The sequence below is a fragment of the Rhinoraja longicauda genome, chromosome 13 (assembly GCF_053455715.1).
Source record: "Rhinoraja longicauda isolate Sanriku21f chromosome 13, sRhiLon1.1, whole genome shotgun sequence".
NCBI lineage: Eukaryota > Metazoa > Chordata > Chondrichthyes > Rajiformes > Arhynchobatidae > Rhinoraja > Rhinoraja longicauda.
This window is the reverse complement of record NC_135965.1, coordinates 25,236,147-25,251,807: the sequence shown is the minus strand read 5'-3', so window position 1 is coordinate 25,251,807 and position 15,661 is coordinate 25,236,147. Positions and strand designations below refer to the sequence as shown.

The following is a 15,661-nucleotide window of genomic DNA, read 5'->3' as shown; positions in this document are numbered from 1 at the left end:
AACTCCATATAGACAGCACCCATAGACAGGATTGAACTCGGGTTTCTGGCACTGTAAGGCCACAACTCTACCGCTAGGCTACCATGTTGCCCCTGTGGCAAGATCTGTGTACATTTCCACCAGTGAAGGCAGATTGGAACCTGGTATCATCTGTACAGAGAAATACTTCACTGCGGCATCAACCATGATGAGTCACATGTTGGGAAGGGCCTTGAGGCAGAAACTGTAACAGCCCCATTTTCCATCAGTAAGGCAGAGTGGATGACATATGTCTTGACATCAGCATCACACATGCACGTGTCAGCTGTGAATCATGTCCCAGGGTACCTGGCCCAATTTCACCTTGGGCACAATTTCAACACAAAATGGTCTCTACAACAATAAAAAAATACATAAGGTGGCTTTTATGGACGTGATTCGCACAGATTCCGTGGCTGAGATTCTTCTATTCCCACTGTAAGAGCAAGCCAGAAAATGAGAGCCCAGGTGTTTCTATCACGTAGAGAACATAGAACGGAAGAAGACTGAAACACTCCAAATTTATAGACAATGTATTGAATGTACACATACAGACAGAGCAGATGAACCACACGCTCTTTACACAAATCACAAAGTAATAAATTGCAAATAAAAAAGTTATTGCATTTTCTGGGTCATTCATTCTTTTATTGAGTGTGAAAAACAAGTTCCCCCAAATGACCAATAAGTTAACACAGTCTAGACTTATGAAAGATAAATGGACAAAAGTGACGTAATTAAACAAGATGACTTGCATATATTTAACTGCACTGAGTTGTTTATCTTAGTTTATCAAAACTAGTTGGGATTCAAGCATGTATATGAATGTACCAGGTCTGTAGCCTTAAATAACAACAGTAAGTGTTGTGGAATCTCAGCCCGTTTGCCAGCATCTGTTTAACAGATCAGTGAAATTCAAGCAGATGGACTCAAAAAGAGTGAAACTTTCTCCAAAATGAAAATCAGAAATTAAAGGATCAGTTCTGATGAAGGGTCATCAAACTAAAGCATGAACTCTTGAGCTCTTCATAGATGCTGCCTAATCTGCTAAGTAACCCCAACAATTTCTGTTCAGTTTCAGGCTAATGAAATATTGCAATTATCTTGAGGAAATGGAATACAAAGGGGATGAAAGTGATGGTTCAGCTGAAGCACATGGCAGGACAGAAGGGTGGGGCTACAGATGGAATACCTGAGATGACGAGGTGTCAACCGGTTAAGCTTCAACTTGGACCTATTGTCAGTTAAATTGCAATATCAACATGCCAAAGAAACAGCTAAGTGATCTCAATCAATGGATGGGGTGAAAGCTTTGCAATCCTGCCACTTCAAGTTTTGTATGCAGAAGGCTTTGGGAACGTCCCCATCCTCAACAATGGCAGGTAGTAGCAAGTCAGTGCTAAAGACTGAATAGGAATCAGCTGCCAGAGGAAGTAGTTGAGGCAGCATAATAATAACAACATTTAAAAGTCATTTTGGCAGGTACATGGATAGGAAAGGTTGATTTTGGATGATCGGCCATGATCATATTGAATGGTGATGCCGGCTCGAAGGGCTGAATGGCCTACTCCTGCACCTATTTTCTATGTTTCTATGAGAGAGATATGGGCCAAATGCAGGCAAATGCAATTCGCTTAGAAGTGGCATCTTGGGTGAAATGGACAAGTTGGGCCGAAGGGCCTGTTTCTGTGCTCCATGACTCTGTGAAGCATTCACAAGCATGTTGAGCCAGAATTGGATGAGGCATCGGGATTCATCCCAAGATGCCCCTCATCACAGAAGCCAGGTGCCAGCTAATCTGATTCACTCCACATGATACCAACAAAGGGCTGGTAGCACTGTATACCGCAAAGGCTACAGGTTAGGACAATATCCCAGCTGTAGTAGTGAAGACCTGTGCTCCAGAATTAGCTGCAATTCCAACAAATCTGTTCCAGCACAGCCACAACACTGACACTTATCCGCCAAGGTGGAAAATTGGCCAGAGATACCCTATCCACAAAATAAGTCAAATCCATCTCTCCAATCAGTCCCTTCTCAACAACCAGTAAAGTGATGATATTGTCAGCAACAGTGTCATCAAACAGCAAATAATCATCCGCTCAATCAATGCCCAGTTTGGGCTTTGCCAGAATCATTCCACTCTAAGACGCATCGTGTGTTTAGTCCAAATATGGACCACAGATCTGCACTCTAGAGGTGAGACTGGAGTGATAGCCCTTGAAATGTGGTATCAGGGAGTTGTTGAAACACTGGGCATCAACAGGACCAGGTCAGCTGTTGGATTCATACCTCACACAATGGGAGACAATCATCCCAGTTCCAGGACATTAATGCAGGAGTTCCACAGGGCAATGTCCTATCTAACCATTCTCAGTTGCTTCATCAATGATCTTCCTTCCATCATAATGCCAGAAATGGGGAAGTTCGCTGATGGACGTGATATTTATACCCATTCTCAACTCTTTGGCAAATGAAATGGGCCATGCCTGAATGCAGCAAGATTTTTATTGAGGGCGTGCAGCATAGGTTTACTAGGTTAATTCCCGGAATGGCGGGACTATCATATGTTGAAAGACTGGAGCGACTAGGCTTGTAAACACTGGAATTTAGAAGGATGAGAGGAGATCTTATCGAAACGTATAAGAGTATTAAGGGGTTGGACACGTTAGAGGCAGGAAACATGTTCCCAATGTTGGGGGAGTCCAGAACAAGGGGCCACAGTTTAAGAATAAGGGGTAGGCCATTTAGAACTGAGATGAGGAAAAACTTTTTCAGTCAGAGAGTTGTAAATCTGTGGAATTCTCTGCCTCAGAAGGCAGTGGAGGCCAATTCGCTGAATGCATTCAAGAGAGAGCTGGATAGAGCTCTTAAGGATAGCGGAGTCAGGGGGTATGGGGAGAAGGCAGGAACGGGGTACTGATTGAGAATGATCAGCCATGATCACATTGAATGGTGGTGCTGGCTCGAAGGGCCGAATGGCCTCCTCCTGCACCTATTGTCTATTGTCTATTTACACATTCAGGCACGGCCTGATAGGTGACAAGTAACACTGGAACCTCAAAAAATCGCAGGGAATAACTGGCTCCACTAGAGAGTCTAACAACCACTAAAATTACAGAGATATCAGCAATGAGTGAGCAGAATTGCTCATGGTTACATTTCTCCCAGCTATTTTCTAATTGGCTCCTAATACACACTTGGAAATTATACTAGAAAGTGACTGTGAACTGTCATGCAGCTATCAATGAGTATGAAGAGGTCACAGATCAAAGTGTCTCAAACAGCATGGTGCCCACACATGAATATTGCTTCATAGCTAATCATAATTTCCAAGGTTATTTTGATTTCACAGAGAATGTAATTAACAAACTAAAAGTGCCACAGTAACCTCTGATCTCGGTTTTCTCACAATAGCAATACATCTCTTGATTTACATGAAATGGTACATACATGTTGGAGCATGTTTAAAAAAAATAACCAATCATCTCTAAATTACTTTCCACATATTCTGCATTTTCCTTTCTCTGGGAATTCATCCTGAGCTACAAGAAGTACATGGACTAAAGGTACAAAGACATTGCGCTTCAAAGTTTACTTGTGCATGACTTAATCCTCTTTGACTGCACTGAAAAACTGAAAGACTGCAAAAGTGGAACTGTAGATTAAAAATGAAGAAAGATTCTAAGGGGAGTAAGAGGCAACCGTGGCTGACAAGGGAAGTTAGAGATGGAATAAAACTAAAAGAAAAGATGTATAAGATAGCAAAGAGTAACGGGAAGCCAGGGGATTGGGCAAAAATAGGATGGCCAGGTTACAGTTTGCCAAGAAGTACTTAAAAGAGCAACCACAATTCTGGAAAAAGGACTTGTGGACAGATGAGACGAAGATTAACTTATATCAGAGTGATGGCAAGAGCAAAGTATGGAGGAGAGAAGGAACTGTCAAGATCCAAAGCATACCACCTCCTCTGTGAAACTTGGTGGTGGGAGTGTTATGGCCTGGGCATGTATGGCTGCTGAAGGTACTGGCTCACTTATCTTCATTGATGATACAACTGTTGATGGTAGTAGCATAATGAATTCTGAAGTGTATAGACACATCCTATCTGCTCAAGTACAAACGCCTCAAAACTCATTGGCCGGCGGTTCATTCTACAGCAAGACAATGATCCCAACATACTGCTAAAACAACAAAGGAGTTTTTCAAAGCTAAGAAATGTCATTTCCTGAGTGGCCAAGTCAATCACCTATTCTGAACCCAATTGCGCATGCCTTTTATATGCTGAAGAGAAAACTGAAGGGGACTAGCCCCCAAAACAAGCATAAGCTAACGATGGCTACAATACAGGCCTGGCAGAGCATCACCAGAGAAGACCCCCAACAATTGATGTCCATGAAACGCAGACTTCAAGCAGTCATTGTATGCAAAGGATATGCAACAAAATACTAAACATGACTACTTTCATTTACATGACATTGCTGAGTCACAAACATTATGGTGCCCTGAAATGGGGGGACATGTCTAAACACTGCTGTAATTTCTACATGGTGAAACCAAAATGTATAAAAATGGCCTTTATTAAAATCTGACAATGTGCACTTTAACCACATCTGATTTTTTCTATTACACATCTCAAATTGTGAAGTACGGAGCAAATAAATAAATGATGGGTCTTTGTCGCCAACATTATGGATGGCACTGTACCTTTATAGCAGGGATGAGGAGGAATTTCTTTAGTCAGAGTGGCAAATCCGTGGAAGTCATTGCCACAGACTGCTGTGGAGGCCAAGTCTTTTTTTAAGGTGGTGATTGACAGATACTTGATTAGTAGGGGTGTCAAGGTTTATTGGAAGAAGGCAGTAGAATAGGGCTGAGAGAGAAATATAGATCAGCCATGATTGAATGGCGGAGTAGACTCGATGGGCTGAATGGCCTACTTCTGCTCCTATGACTTATGAAATGATCCAAGTGTGTGGTACTGAATTCCCAACCTACCTCATTACAACCCATGCACTTTTATGTTCCCTGGAGTTTGCAGCTGTAACATGTAGCACTATTTTCTGTAGTCTGGTATTTTTCTCTTTGTGCGACCTGTTGTACTCGTGGACACAAAATGCTGGAGTAACTCAACGGGTCAGGCAGCATCTATGGCAAATCGGGTCGAGACCCTTCTTCATGCTGCCTGACCCACTGAGTTACTCCAGCATTTTGTGTCTACCTTTGATTTAAACCATCATCTGCAGTTCTTTCCTACAATGTTGTACTAGTGTATGGGTTGATTGTACTCACGTGTAGTAGGATTTGAATGGATAGCACGCATACTACTTTTTTTTTACTGTATCTTGGTACATGTGAGAATAATAAACCTAAACCAATACCAATACTGTTTTGGTCAAGGTACAGAAGTGAGCTCATGTTGGAACAACATACCACACCAGCTAGGGCTTATGGTACTACTTACATTTCTGGTCATAGCAATAATGTAACAGCCACACAGGGCACAGGGTGCTGGCTCGAAGGGCCGAATGACCTTCTCCTGCACCTATTTTCTATGTTTCTATGTTTCTAATTAAATTATTTCTCCTTTGCCCACCATGGTCACAATGCATCGAATAGCCTTCTGCTGGGCTACAATCCTATGATTCAATGTTGTTATGATTTCCATATCGCAGGGAACACCCATGACCATGCCATCTATTTGTTACTAACATGTACAGATAGACGTGTAAAATGCTGCACCAAACCATCCACCCCACCCCCACCCCACGTCCAGGCAGCCTGCTGTGCCTTGGAAGTAATTGCTTTTCCATTTCAGTACTTAATTAATTGTTAAACGTGGTCAAGTGTCAGCTTCGTCTGCTTGAAGTGAATGGAAGAGAGGGGAAACAGCTGAATGGTAGTGGTGTGCTCTCCCTTAGACAGCAACACCTGCATCACTGTCACCCACTGACATTGGTATGTATAAACTAGGCGAAGCAAGCCTTTCATATTATACACGGGCTGTCACCGACTCGCTTGGCTGCTTACTGACATTACTTCATGCCCGATAGAGGCATTCCATTTGTATCATCCCACAGCCTGTCAAATACAGATAGCTGAACAGTGCCGACGTGGTGTTGTGCGTGTGTGTGTGTGTGTGTGTGAGCACTCGGGCTGCCTACCACAGATCAATAGATCGATTGGTTTGTTTTCTTGTGCAGGGTTTGTGATGAGAACCCGTCCTGTTGGGATATATTTTTTTGTTTTGGCAGCAGTCAGAAAGTTAGTGAAACTTTGGAATTCTCTGCACTAGAGAGCTGTGGAGGTTTGATTGCTGACGACAGAGGTGGAGAGAATATGTGGCATGAAGGGACCAAGGGGAAGGAGAAAATGGAGCCGAGGTATAAGATCAGCCATTTTAGCAGGGGCAGGTGTGAGGAGATGAATGGCGTGTTCCTGCTTCCATTAATTTGCATCACCTTCATACAACCCTAGCTCCCCAACACAACATACTGGGCTGAAGAAGGGTCTGGACCCGAAACTTCACCCAGTCCTGCTCTCCAGAGATGCTGCCTGTCCCGCTGAGTTAGTGCAGCATTTTGTGTCTATCGTCGGTGTAAACCAGCATCTGCAGTAACTTCCTACACAACATACTCCAACCCGCCTCAATATCTCTTCATATCAACACATCCCTCCCCTCACCACATCCCCTTACCTCTTCACCACCATTCCCCATATACTCCCCAGCACCCCTCTCCGATGACACCACACCCACAAGCATCCTTCCCCTGCACAATTACCCCAATCCCATCAAACCCCCCTCCACCAGCGACCCCAGCCCACACCCCCACTTCCGCCAGTCCCACCACCACTCACCCCCATTTTCCCCCGCCCACCACCAGCAACACCCACCTGTCCCGTCCTCCCTCCATTGGCCCAGCCCCCACTCTCAACACCCCCCCACCCCCATCACGATTCCTTGCTATCCCGGCTGTGCCCCGCAGTGTGGGTTAAGTGAGAGTTTGACTGACCAGAGAGCTGGTGTAGGTGGGGTCCGAGGTGTCATCCTGGAGGTAGCGAGACAGGCCGAAGTCCGACACTTTGCACACCAGGTTGCTGTTGACCAGGATGTTGCGTGCAGCCAGGTCCCGGTGCACGTAATTCATCTCCGACAGGTACTTCATCCCTGCAGCAATGCCCCGCATCATCCCCACCAGTTGGATCACCGTGAACTGCCCGTCGTTTTGCTGCGGGAGGAGAGCAGATCCATTAGAGGCCGTGCACAGGTCAACAAGATGGAGAGTGTTCTGCACAGCAATGGGGGGAGGAGGAGGGGGGAGGGGGAGGGAGCAGAGCAGGCCCAGCTTTCACCTCGCCCTGAGCACCAACCCAAGCACCACACACACACATCCCACAACATGTGCACCCCACAACATGTATACCCCACATGTACATCCCACATGTGTACATCCCACAACATGTGTACCCCACATGTGTACCCCACAACATGTATACCCCACATGTACATGCCACAACATGCACACCCCGCAACATGTACACCCAATATGTAAACCTCACAACATGTACACCCCACCTCACAACCTGTACATTTCACACCACAAACCCACACCCAGCACACACCCCAAAGCATACAATATCTAACTCCAACTCTAAATCAACCGCATTTTCCCCAATCTCCATATTCCAGTTATTATTGACTACAGTCTAATTTGATGAGCTTTGTAATTATGTGGTGTTTAATTCCCAGAACAACCATACATTGGCACAATTTCAGTTTGGTTGCTCAGCTGGTTGCATGAGCAAGAAACAGCAATTCAATTTGCTCTTTTGTATGATAGAGGAAAATAATGTGTGTAAAAAAGTCACGTGTAACCCCCACAATTAAAATGTGGACTACGGAAATGACAGAGACCCTGCATTTGGAAAAAATAAGGTTTGCCTTAATCGACAAACCTGAGCTATTTTTAAAAATATGGTCTCCATTTATTGAATTTTTAGAAAAGTAAATGTGTTTGGCACAGGACTAAAATAAAAAATTTAAATTAAAAGTTGAAACTTGAGTTAGGGGTTGGATGTACAACTGTGGTTATTGTCTCCCGGATCTACTCCCTTTAATTTTTATTGTTAGATCCGTTTTTTTAACCCTTTTACTCTCTCTCCCCAAGTTTATAGTTTTTTTAATTTTATTTTTACTTTCTCTCCAAAAATTTAAAAATTGAAGCTATGTAAGAACTTTGTAACAAATGTGTTTTTTTTAATTTCTATTTGTACATATGCTTTTCAAAAATAAAAAAATATAAAAAAGTCACGTGTGAGATTCTGTACTTAGATGTGTATATAATTAAAGCCACTTAAATGCCTAAATCGGACGGATTTTTGTATTGGCTGATTTGTGTGACAGGCGACCTAATTGAAAGAAAAAGTAATTGAGAGGCTAGGTTAGCACCGTAAACAAAGGTGTGGAAGGTCCCAACTAAGGAGGGCCGCAGGAGAGCGAGGGGGGCCGCAGGAGAGCTGGGAGAGCCGCAGGAGAGCGAGGGGGGCCGCAGGAGAGCTGGGAGAGCCGCAGGAGAGCGAGGGGGCCGCAGGAGAGCTGGGAGAGCCGCAGGAGAGCGAGGGGGGCCGCAGGAGAGCTGGGAGAGCCGCAGGAGAGCCAGGAGGGCCGCAGGAGAGCCGCAGGAGAGTGAAGAGGGCCGCAGGAGAGCGAGGGGGGCCGCAGGAGAGCGAGGGGGGCCGCAGGAGAGCGAGGGGGGCCGCAGGAGAGCGAGGGGGGCCGCAGGAGAGCGAGGGGGGCCGCAGGAGAGCGAGGGGGGCCGCAGGAGAGCGAGGGGGGCCGCAGGAGAGCCAGGAGGGCCGCAGGAGAGCGAGGGGGGGCCGCAGGAGAGCGAGGGGGGCCGCAGGAGAGCGAGGGGGGCCGCAGGAGAGCCAGGAGGGCCGCAGGAGAGCCAGGAGAGCCGCAGGAGAGCCAGGAGGGCCGCAGGAGAGCGAGGGGGGCCGCAGGAGAGCGAGGGGGGCCGCAGGAGAGCGAGGGGGGCCGCAGGAGAGCGAGGAGTTGTATCTCCAAACTAAACTAAAATCAATTTTGTACCCTTTCTAGTTTAATGATATTCTTACAGCAGGGTGACCAGAACTATACAAGGTACTCCAAATGTGACTTTACCAAAGTATTGCACAACTGTAATATGACAATTCAACTCCTCTATTCATTACCCTGATTAATAAAGCCAAGTGTACAAAATGCCTTCTTCACTACCATGTCTATCTGTGTTGCCACATTCAATGAATTATGCACTTGCACATCTATGCCTCTCTGTTCTGCCCTGTCTACCAAAATGCAATATTTCGCCTTTATTTGAATTAAATTCCATCTGCCATTCCATGGCCCATTGACCCAGTTGATCAAGATCATGTCGTAATCTTAGATTACATTTTTCACTGTGGACTAATTATATCACCAATTGTAGTATTATCTGCAAACTTAATGCCTCCCGTGTTGTTATCCAAATTGTTCATATAATGGATATACATTATATCCATGTATAAATTAATGAGTTTGTGGAGAGAATAAATATAGGATTAGTATAAATGAGTGCTTGAAGGTCAGGTTAACTTCAATGAGCCGATAATTCAGTATGATTTTATAGGCCATGGATATTTCAAAGCAGGATCACAAGAGAGTGATTAACAAAGGCCAAGGTTCTCAAGCATAAATCCTGGACCATGGAAGTTAAAGATGGCACATCTTTATACAGTGTATACAAGTTAAAGATGGTGCATCTTTATACAGTGCTGGAAGCGTTTTGTTCCGTGTGAGTTGATGCTGGAGAGCACGTTGATTTTAGCAACATACTTTTAAAATAATTTATTATCCTCTATTAAATCCCATGCAAATACTTCAACCCAATACTAGCTTCAGAAACTATTACTTGAATCTTAAATAACTTGTCAGCTCACTGACTGCAAGTTGCTTACTTGTCACAGTTGCAAAACAAAAGTCACTTTGAAGCAGTCTCTGCCATGACTCAAACCACAAACCCTTGCTGTGATCTCTCAAGACGGCACTGTTCCATTTTTGATTTTATCAAAATATTTTAGGAGCCACTCAGCCCTCAAGCTTGCTCCATCCATTAATTTGATACAATCGTGGTTGATTTGATGACAACCTCAATCATTTTGCACCCGTTCGCTTATCAGGCCTATATCTACCTCTGCCTTAAAATCATTGAAAGATGTTGTTAAGCTGGAATGGGTGCAGAGAAGATTTACAAGGATGTTGCCAGGACTCAAGGGCCTGAGCTATACGGAGAGGTTGAGCAGACTAGGACTTTATTCATTGGAGCGCAAGAGGATGATGGGTGGTTTTATAGAGTATACAAAATCATGAGACGAATAGATTAAGTAAACACACAGAGTCTTTTGCTCAGAGTAGGGGAATCAAGAACCAGGTGACATGGGTTTAAGATGAGGGAAAGAAAATGCAATGGGAACGTGATGGGCAACCTTTCTTTTTTACACAGAGGGTAGTGGGTGTATGGAACGTGCTGCCGGAAGAGGCAGATGCTATTGGAACGTTCAGGAAACATTTAGATAGGTACATGGATAGGATAGGTTTGGAGGGATAAGGGCAGAACGGGGGCAGGTGGGAGTAGTGTAGATGGGGCATGATGGTCAGCTTGGACAAGTTGGACTGAAGGGCCTGTTACCACACTGTACGACTCCATGTTCAGATTCTCACAGCCTCAGGGAGAGAAAAATAAAATCTTCACTTCTGTGTTAAATATGGAGACCCCTTATTCTTAAACAGTAACCCCATGTTCTTGATTCTTCCAGAAGTAGAAACATCTGTTCCACATCCATCCGGCCAAGACATCCCCCCCCCCCCTCTCTACTGTGATTTTAACCACAACTGCCTCTCATGAAATTTCCCTAAAATCCATCATCCTTTAAAATATTTTTGAACATTTGCCTTATATCACAGCCTGAGCAGTCTGAAACAAATTGGCCCAGTTACTGCTTTGCACAGAACATTGTGGAATATGAAAGCACTGATTTGAACAGGATGACACTAGTACAACAGCAATAATGGACTGGAAACTGGGTCACTGATTACAGCTCGTGCCACTCTCTGGTCCAGCAAAAGATTATAAATATTAAACCAAACCCTATTCTTTTTTTTTCCTGAGTATAAACCTGCTGTCCAGAAAGACTTGAAACACAGCCTTACACAGCAAGCTTTTGGCCTTCAGGGGCAGGCCTAATATTTCTGACATCATATTCACGGAGGTCTAAACATAGGCATACTGACTGACTGTACGGCGATCCACTGGTCCTCGTGAATGGGGCAGAAGGAAAAAGGCTGCAGAGGGCAGAATTGGGGTGGGAGGGGGGGGAAGATGTGAGCGGATAACCCTGAAGGAGGACTGGAGAAGGAGAGGAGGAGGTGAAGAAAATCTGGGAGAAGATGTGGGAGAGGGCAGCAGACTGGAGGAGGCAGAGGAGGTTTGGAAAATGATAGGGAGAGGGAGGGAGAAAAGAAAGAAATGGGGAGAAGACAGGACGACAAAAGGGACAGTGGAGTTGGACAGGAGAACATCACCCTGGCAGGGAGGAAAGGGGCAAGTATTCTGCGTGATGATTGGAGAGGAGAACATCACCCTCGTACAGACCCAGGTTCAAACCTCACCGCTGGTGATAAATGTGTGGAAGTTGCACTGTGTGACTGTGTGGGTTTCCTGCACACCCTCTAGCTTCCTCCCCTGTCCCAAAGATGTGTGGGTTTGTAGTTTAATTGACCACAATGAATTGACAGTGTGTAGGTGAATGGTGAAATATGGTGGGAACGGGTGAAAGATAGAAATGGGGATAATATAAATCGAGTAGTCAAGGATCAGCATGGACACAGTAGGCCGAAGGCCTTGTTTCTGTGGGGTATCTCTCTCCCTGACTCTACAAGAAACCAGGAAGAAGTTATCTTTAGTGTAGTTTACAGATACAGTGCGGAAGCAGGCCCTTTGGCACACAAGTCCCAGCCGACCAGCGATCACACTAACATTATCCCGCACACACCAGGGACAATTTACAATTTTACCAAGGCAATTAGCCGGCAAACCTGCTCGTCTTTGGAGTTTGGGAGGAAACTGGAGCACCCAGAGAAAACCCACGCAGGTCATGGGGAGAACGTGCAAACTCCGCACGGACAGCACCCATAGTCAGGATCGAACCTGGGTCTCTGGCGCTGTAAGGCAGCAACTCCACCGCTGCACCACCCTGCCGCCCTAGTTGGGAATTACTAGAGCAGACCTACTCCAGCAAAAAGCTGCTTTAATAATTACCCTTAGGAAGGAATCAAGTGCTCCGTTCTCCATAAACTCTGTGATGATCATCACCGGTCGACTTTTGGTGACCACTCCTTCCAAGCGGATAATGTTTGGATGGTCAAACTGGCCCATGATGCTAGCCTCGCTCAGAAAATCCCGCCGCTGTTTCTCAGAGTAGGCGGCCTTCAGGGTTTTAATCGCTGCATACATTTCTCGTTTTGCTGACAGCTTGAGGCGGCCCTTATACACTTCCCCGAATTCTCCTGGGTGGGGGAAGGAAGGGGATGTGGGTGCACAAGAGCAAGGGTAAGTAAACAGAAGGGAAATCAGAAAGACAATGTACAAACCAAAAACAAAAATACTTCAATTACAATACCACCACAAGTCCCACACGTGAGAAGAAAAGTCAATGTGCACAACATTTCAAACTCTACAAGACATACCTGCGCCAATTACTTCTTCAATTTTCACACACGAGACATCAATCTCCTTGGCAAACTCTCGTACGGCCTCATTTGGGTCCTCGTAAGTGAATGGATCAATGTAGATCTTCATCCCAGGGGAACCTATGGAGAGCAGACAGTAGGTATCAATTAAATCAGCCGACAGGTTGCAAAGCTGCCAGGATCCTCCTCTCTAACTGTGGCGCTTGTAATGAATATAGAACACTGATATTCTGGGGAAAATAAAAATCACACTTTGATTTTTATGTACGAAAGATTGTGGTGAAGAGATGGCTTTTGCATATCCCCCCCCGATTGAGGGAAACCCCTGGTTTATAAGTTTGCTTCGGTTTTCAATGCACAAATATCTTGTCCCGACCGTATAGGTTGGCTGGAGGAATTCAACAACTTGAAGTCATTACACCAGAGGTAAACAGTTGCAAGATGGTGGATCTGATTGCGTGAAGAGAATTTAAAATGAATCTATCAGGTTTGCCGCTCCACTTTCTCTCAGCATATTGCTCATCTGTCAGGTCCATCAGCATACATTGGCATTTCTTCTCACCTCATTACAAAACCATCAGGTCCCTGTGACCAAGAGGTCAAGTACCTGGAGTGAATCTTAATTATTCTGATCAAACATTAGTGTTCAAGTGTTTGAACAGTTCATGAAATATTCATTGCAGCTATTATATTCCTTTCTTAACTAGCTCCACTTATGAAAGTCACATTTCATGCTGGAGAGCAAACTGAATGGCAAGCAGGGTGGTGCTGAGACCCCATCTCTAAGGGACGTCAGTGGAAGTCACTCTTCTTCCCACAGCCCACCGCCGTACAAGTCCGTCTTTGTGAGAACTTCATCCAGCTGTGCACATCTGGTAGGTGTGAATGAGACTGGGGGCGGACATTGACCCCCAGATGATGAGCATCCTGCCTGATATCAACAAAAATGTACTTGGTTGAAATGCCCAGGGTGCTGAATATTGTAGATTGGTAGATCAGTGCACACCTCTGCCATGAAGGAGGGTTGGAAGCAAAATGGATTTTAAATTATTCGGGGTGTAATCAGCCCTTGAACCTTGAGGGAACCCGCAAACTCCACCAGCAGAATGGAGAAGTACAGTTTGGTGACCTGCGAGTTACCCTCCAAGTCACACACCACCCTGATTTGTTAATACATCATCAATCTTCCATTGCACTGTGGTGATACCTTCACAAGAAGGTCGGCTATGATTTAATAATCAGGCTTTCTCCAAGGAAATAAGGTTGGTCCGTATGTAACAGAATTCCCCATGAAAAAAATGTTCAAATTCACATTATAACCAAAAACTGGCAAAAAATTGGAACTATTCCAATACAAAAAAATGTTAGGTTAATGGAGTATATGTGGTGCAGCTGGTAGAGCTGCTGCCTCATAGCGCCAGACACCCGGGTTCGGTCCTGATCTCAGGTGCTGCCTGTATGGAGTTTTTACATTCTCCCTGTGACCATGAAGGTTTCCTCCAGGTGCTCTAGTTGCCTCCGACACCCCAAAGACATGCGGGCTTGTTTAATTGGCTTCCGTATATTGCCCCCAAAGTGTAGGGAATGGAGGCAAAAGTGGAATAGCATAGAACTAGTGTGAACAGGTACTTGATGGTCTGCGTGAATTTGGTGGACCAAAGGGCCGGTTTCCATGCTGTATCTTTCAATCAATCAATCAATCGACTTTAGTGGCTTTTTTTGTGAGTGTTACCACAGGGAATGGATGAAGGTGCTGTGAATGGAACTCAGGCACAAGTGGTAGTGAGTGAATGGTGGAACAGACCGGAGGGGCTGAATGGCCTGCTCCTCTCCTGTACTACCTCTGACTGTACTCAGTCTGAAGAAGTGTCTTGACCCGAAACGTCACCCATTTCTTCTCTCCAGAGATGCTGCCTGTCCCGTTGAGTTACTCCAGCATTTTTTGTCTACCTCTCAATAATGTCTAGAAGTGTTTGCATCCACATCATGTCCATGACAGAGGGCGAGAACCATCATGAATTGGGATCATTGAGCCCATTAAGTTTTTGCTGGCTGCTAGAGGCATCTGTGCCACAGCACCCATGGCCCTGCAAGGATCTCCTTTCACATGGACCCCAATTCTCCTCTGAAAGATAGTAGAATTAGATACAGCATGGAAACAGGCCCTGTGGCCCATTGTATTCACACAATCATCAACCATTTACTTAACCTAGTCCTCTCATAACCCTGATTTTATTCTCTCATACCTTTCAACAACTCCCTCATGATTCCAACACTGTGGATAATTTACTGTCACCAATTAAACTACTAACCTGCACAAGTTTGGGACATGAAAGAAAATTGGAGCACCCACACAATCACAGGGAGAATGTGCAGACTCCACATGGACTTCATCCAAGGACAGGATCGAACCCAGCTCTCTGGAGCTGTGGCTCTACCAGCTGTGCCACTGTGCTGCCTATTAAAATGGCATCTGCCATTCTCTTAACACGTCGTTGTGTAAAACATTTATTTTCCTTTGGTTCGTTTGCCAGATGCTTAGCGAGATTTGCTACAAATTCTTAAGCCCTGGATATGTAAAATAAGTTAGGGTCATTGATTCACACGGAAGAGAAACTAGCCCCTCACCCCACCAGGCACATGCTGACCATCAGGTAACCTGGACACTAATCCATTTACCTCCCATACTTGGTGAATCAAGAGGTTGCCTAAATACTTCTTAAACACGATGAGAGCTCCTGCCGCCACCACCACCTCTCAGGCAGTGCATTCTAAGCATCCTCTGGGTGAAGAGGTTCTTCCTCAGATCCCCTCTATCCCTTCACGCTAAACCTATGACCTCAAGTTTTACATTCCTCTGCTTTGGGTGTCTAAAGT

General features: G+C 45.1%; 1 protein-coding gene across 2 annotated transcripts in view; it reads right to left on the bottom strand.

Moving 5' to 3' along the window:
• The window catches only part of LOC144599564 (ephrin type-B receptor 1), a 424,097-nt gene that overhangs the window by 45,020 nt on the left and 363,416 nt on the right, over positions 1 to 15,661 (bottom strand). For both annotated transcript variants that reach the window (XM_078410599.1, XM_078410600.1), the window contains exons 10-12: positions 12,782 to 12,904; positions 12,354 to 12,601; positions 7,032 to 7,247 (exon numbers count right to left, since the gene is read on the bottom strand). In XM_078410599.1, the coding sequence (XP_078266725.1) occupies positions 7,032 to 7,247; positions 12,354 to 12,601; positions 12,782 to 12,904 (587 nt within the window). The remainder of the gene's footprint in view (positions 1 to 7,031; positions 7,248 to 12,353; positions 12,602 to 12,781; positions 12,905 to 15,661) is intronic.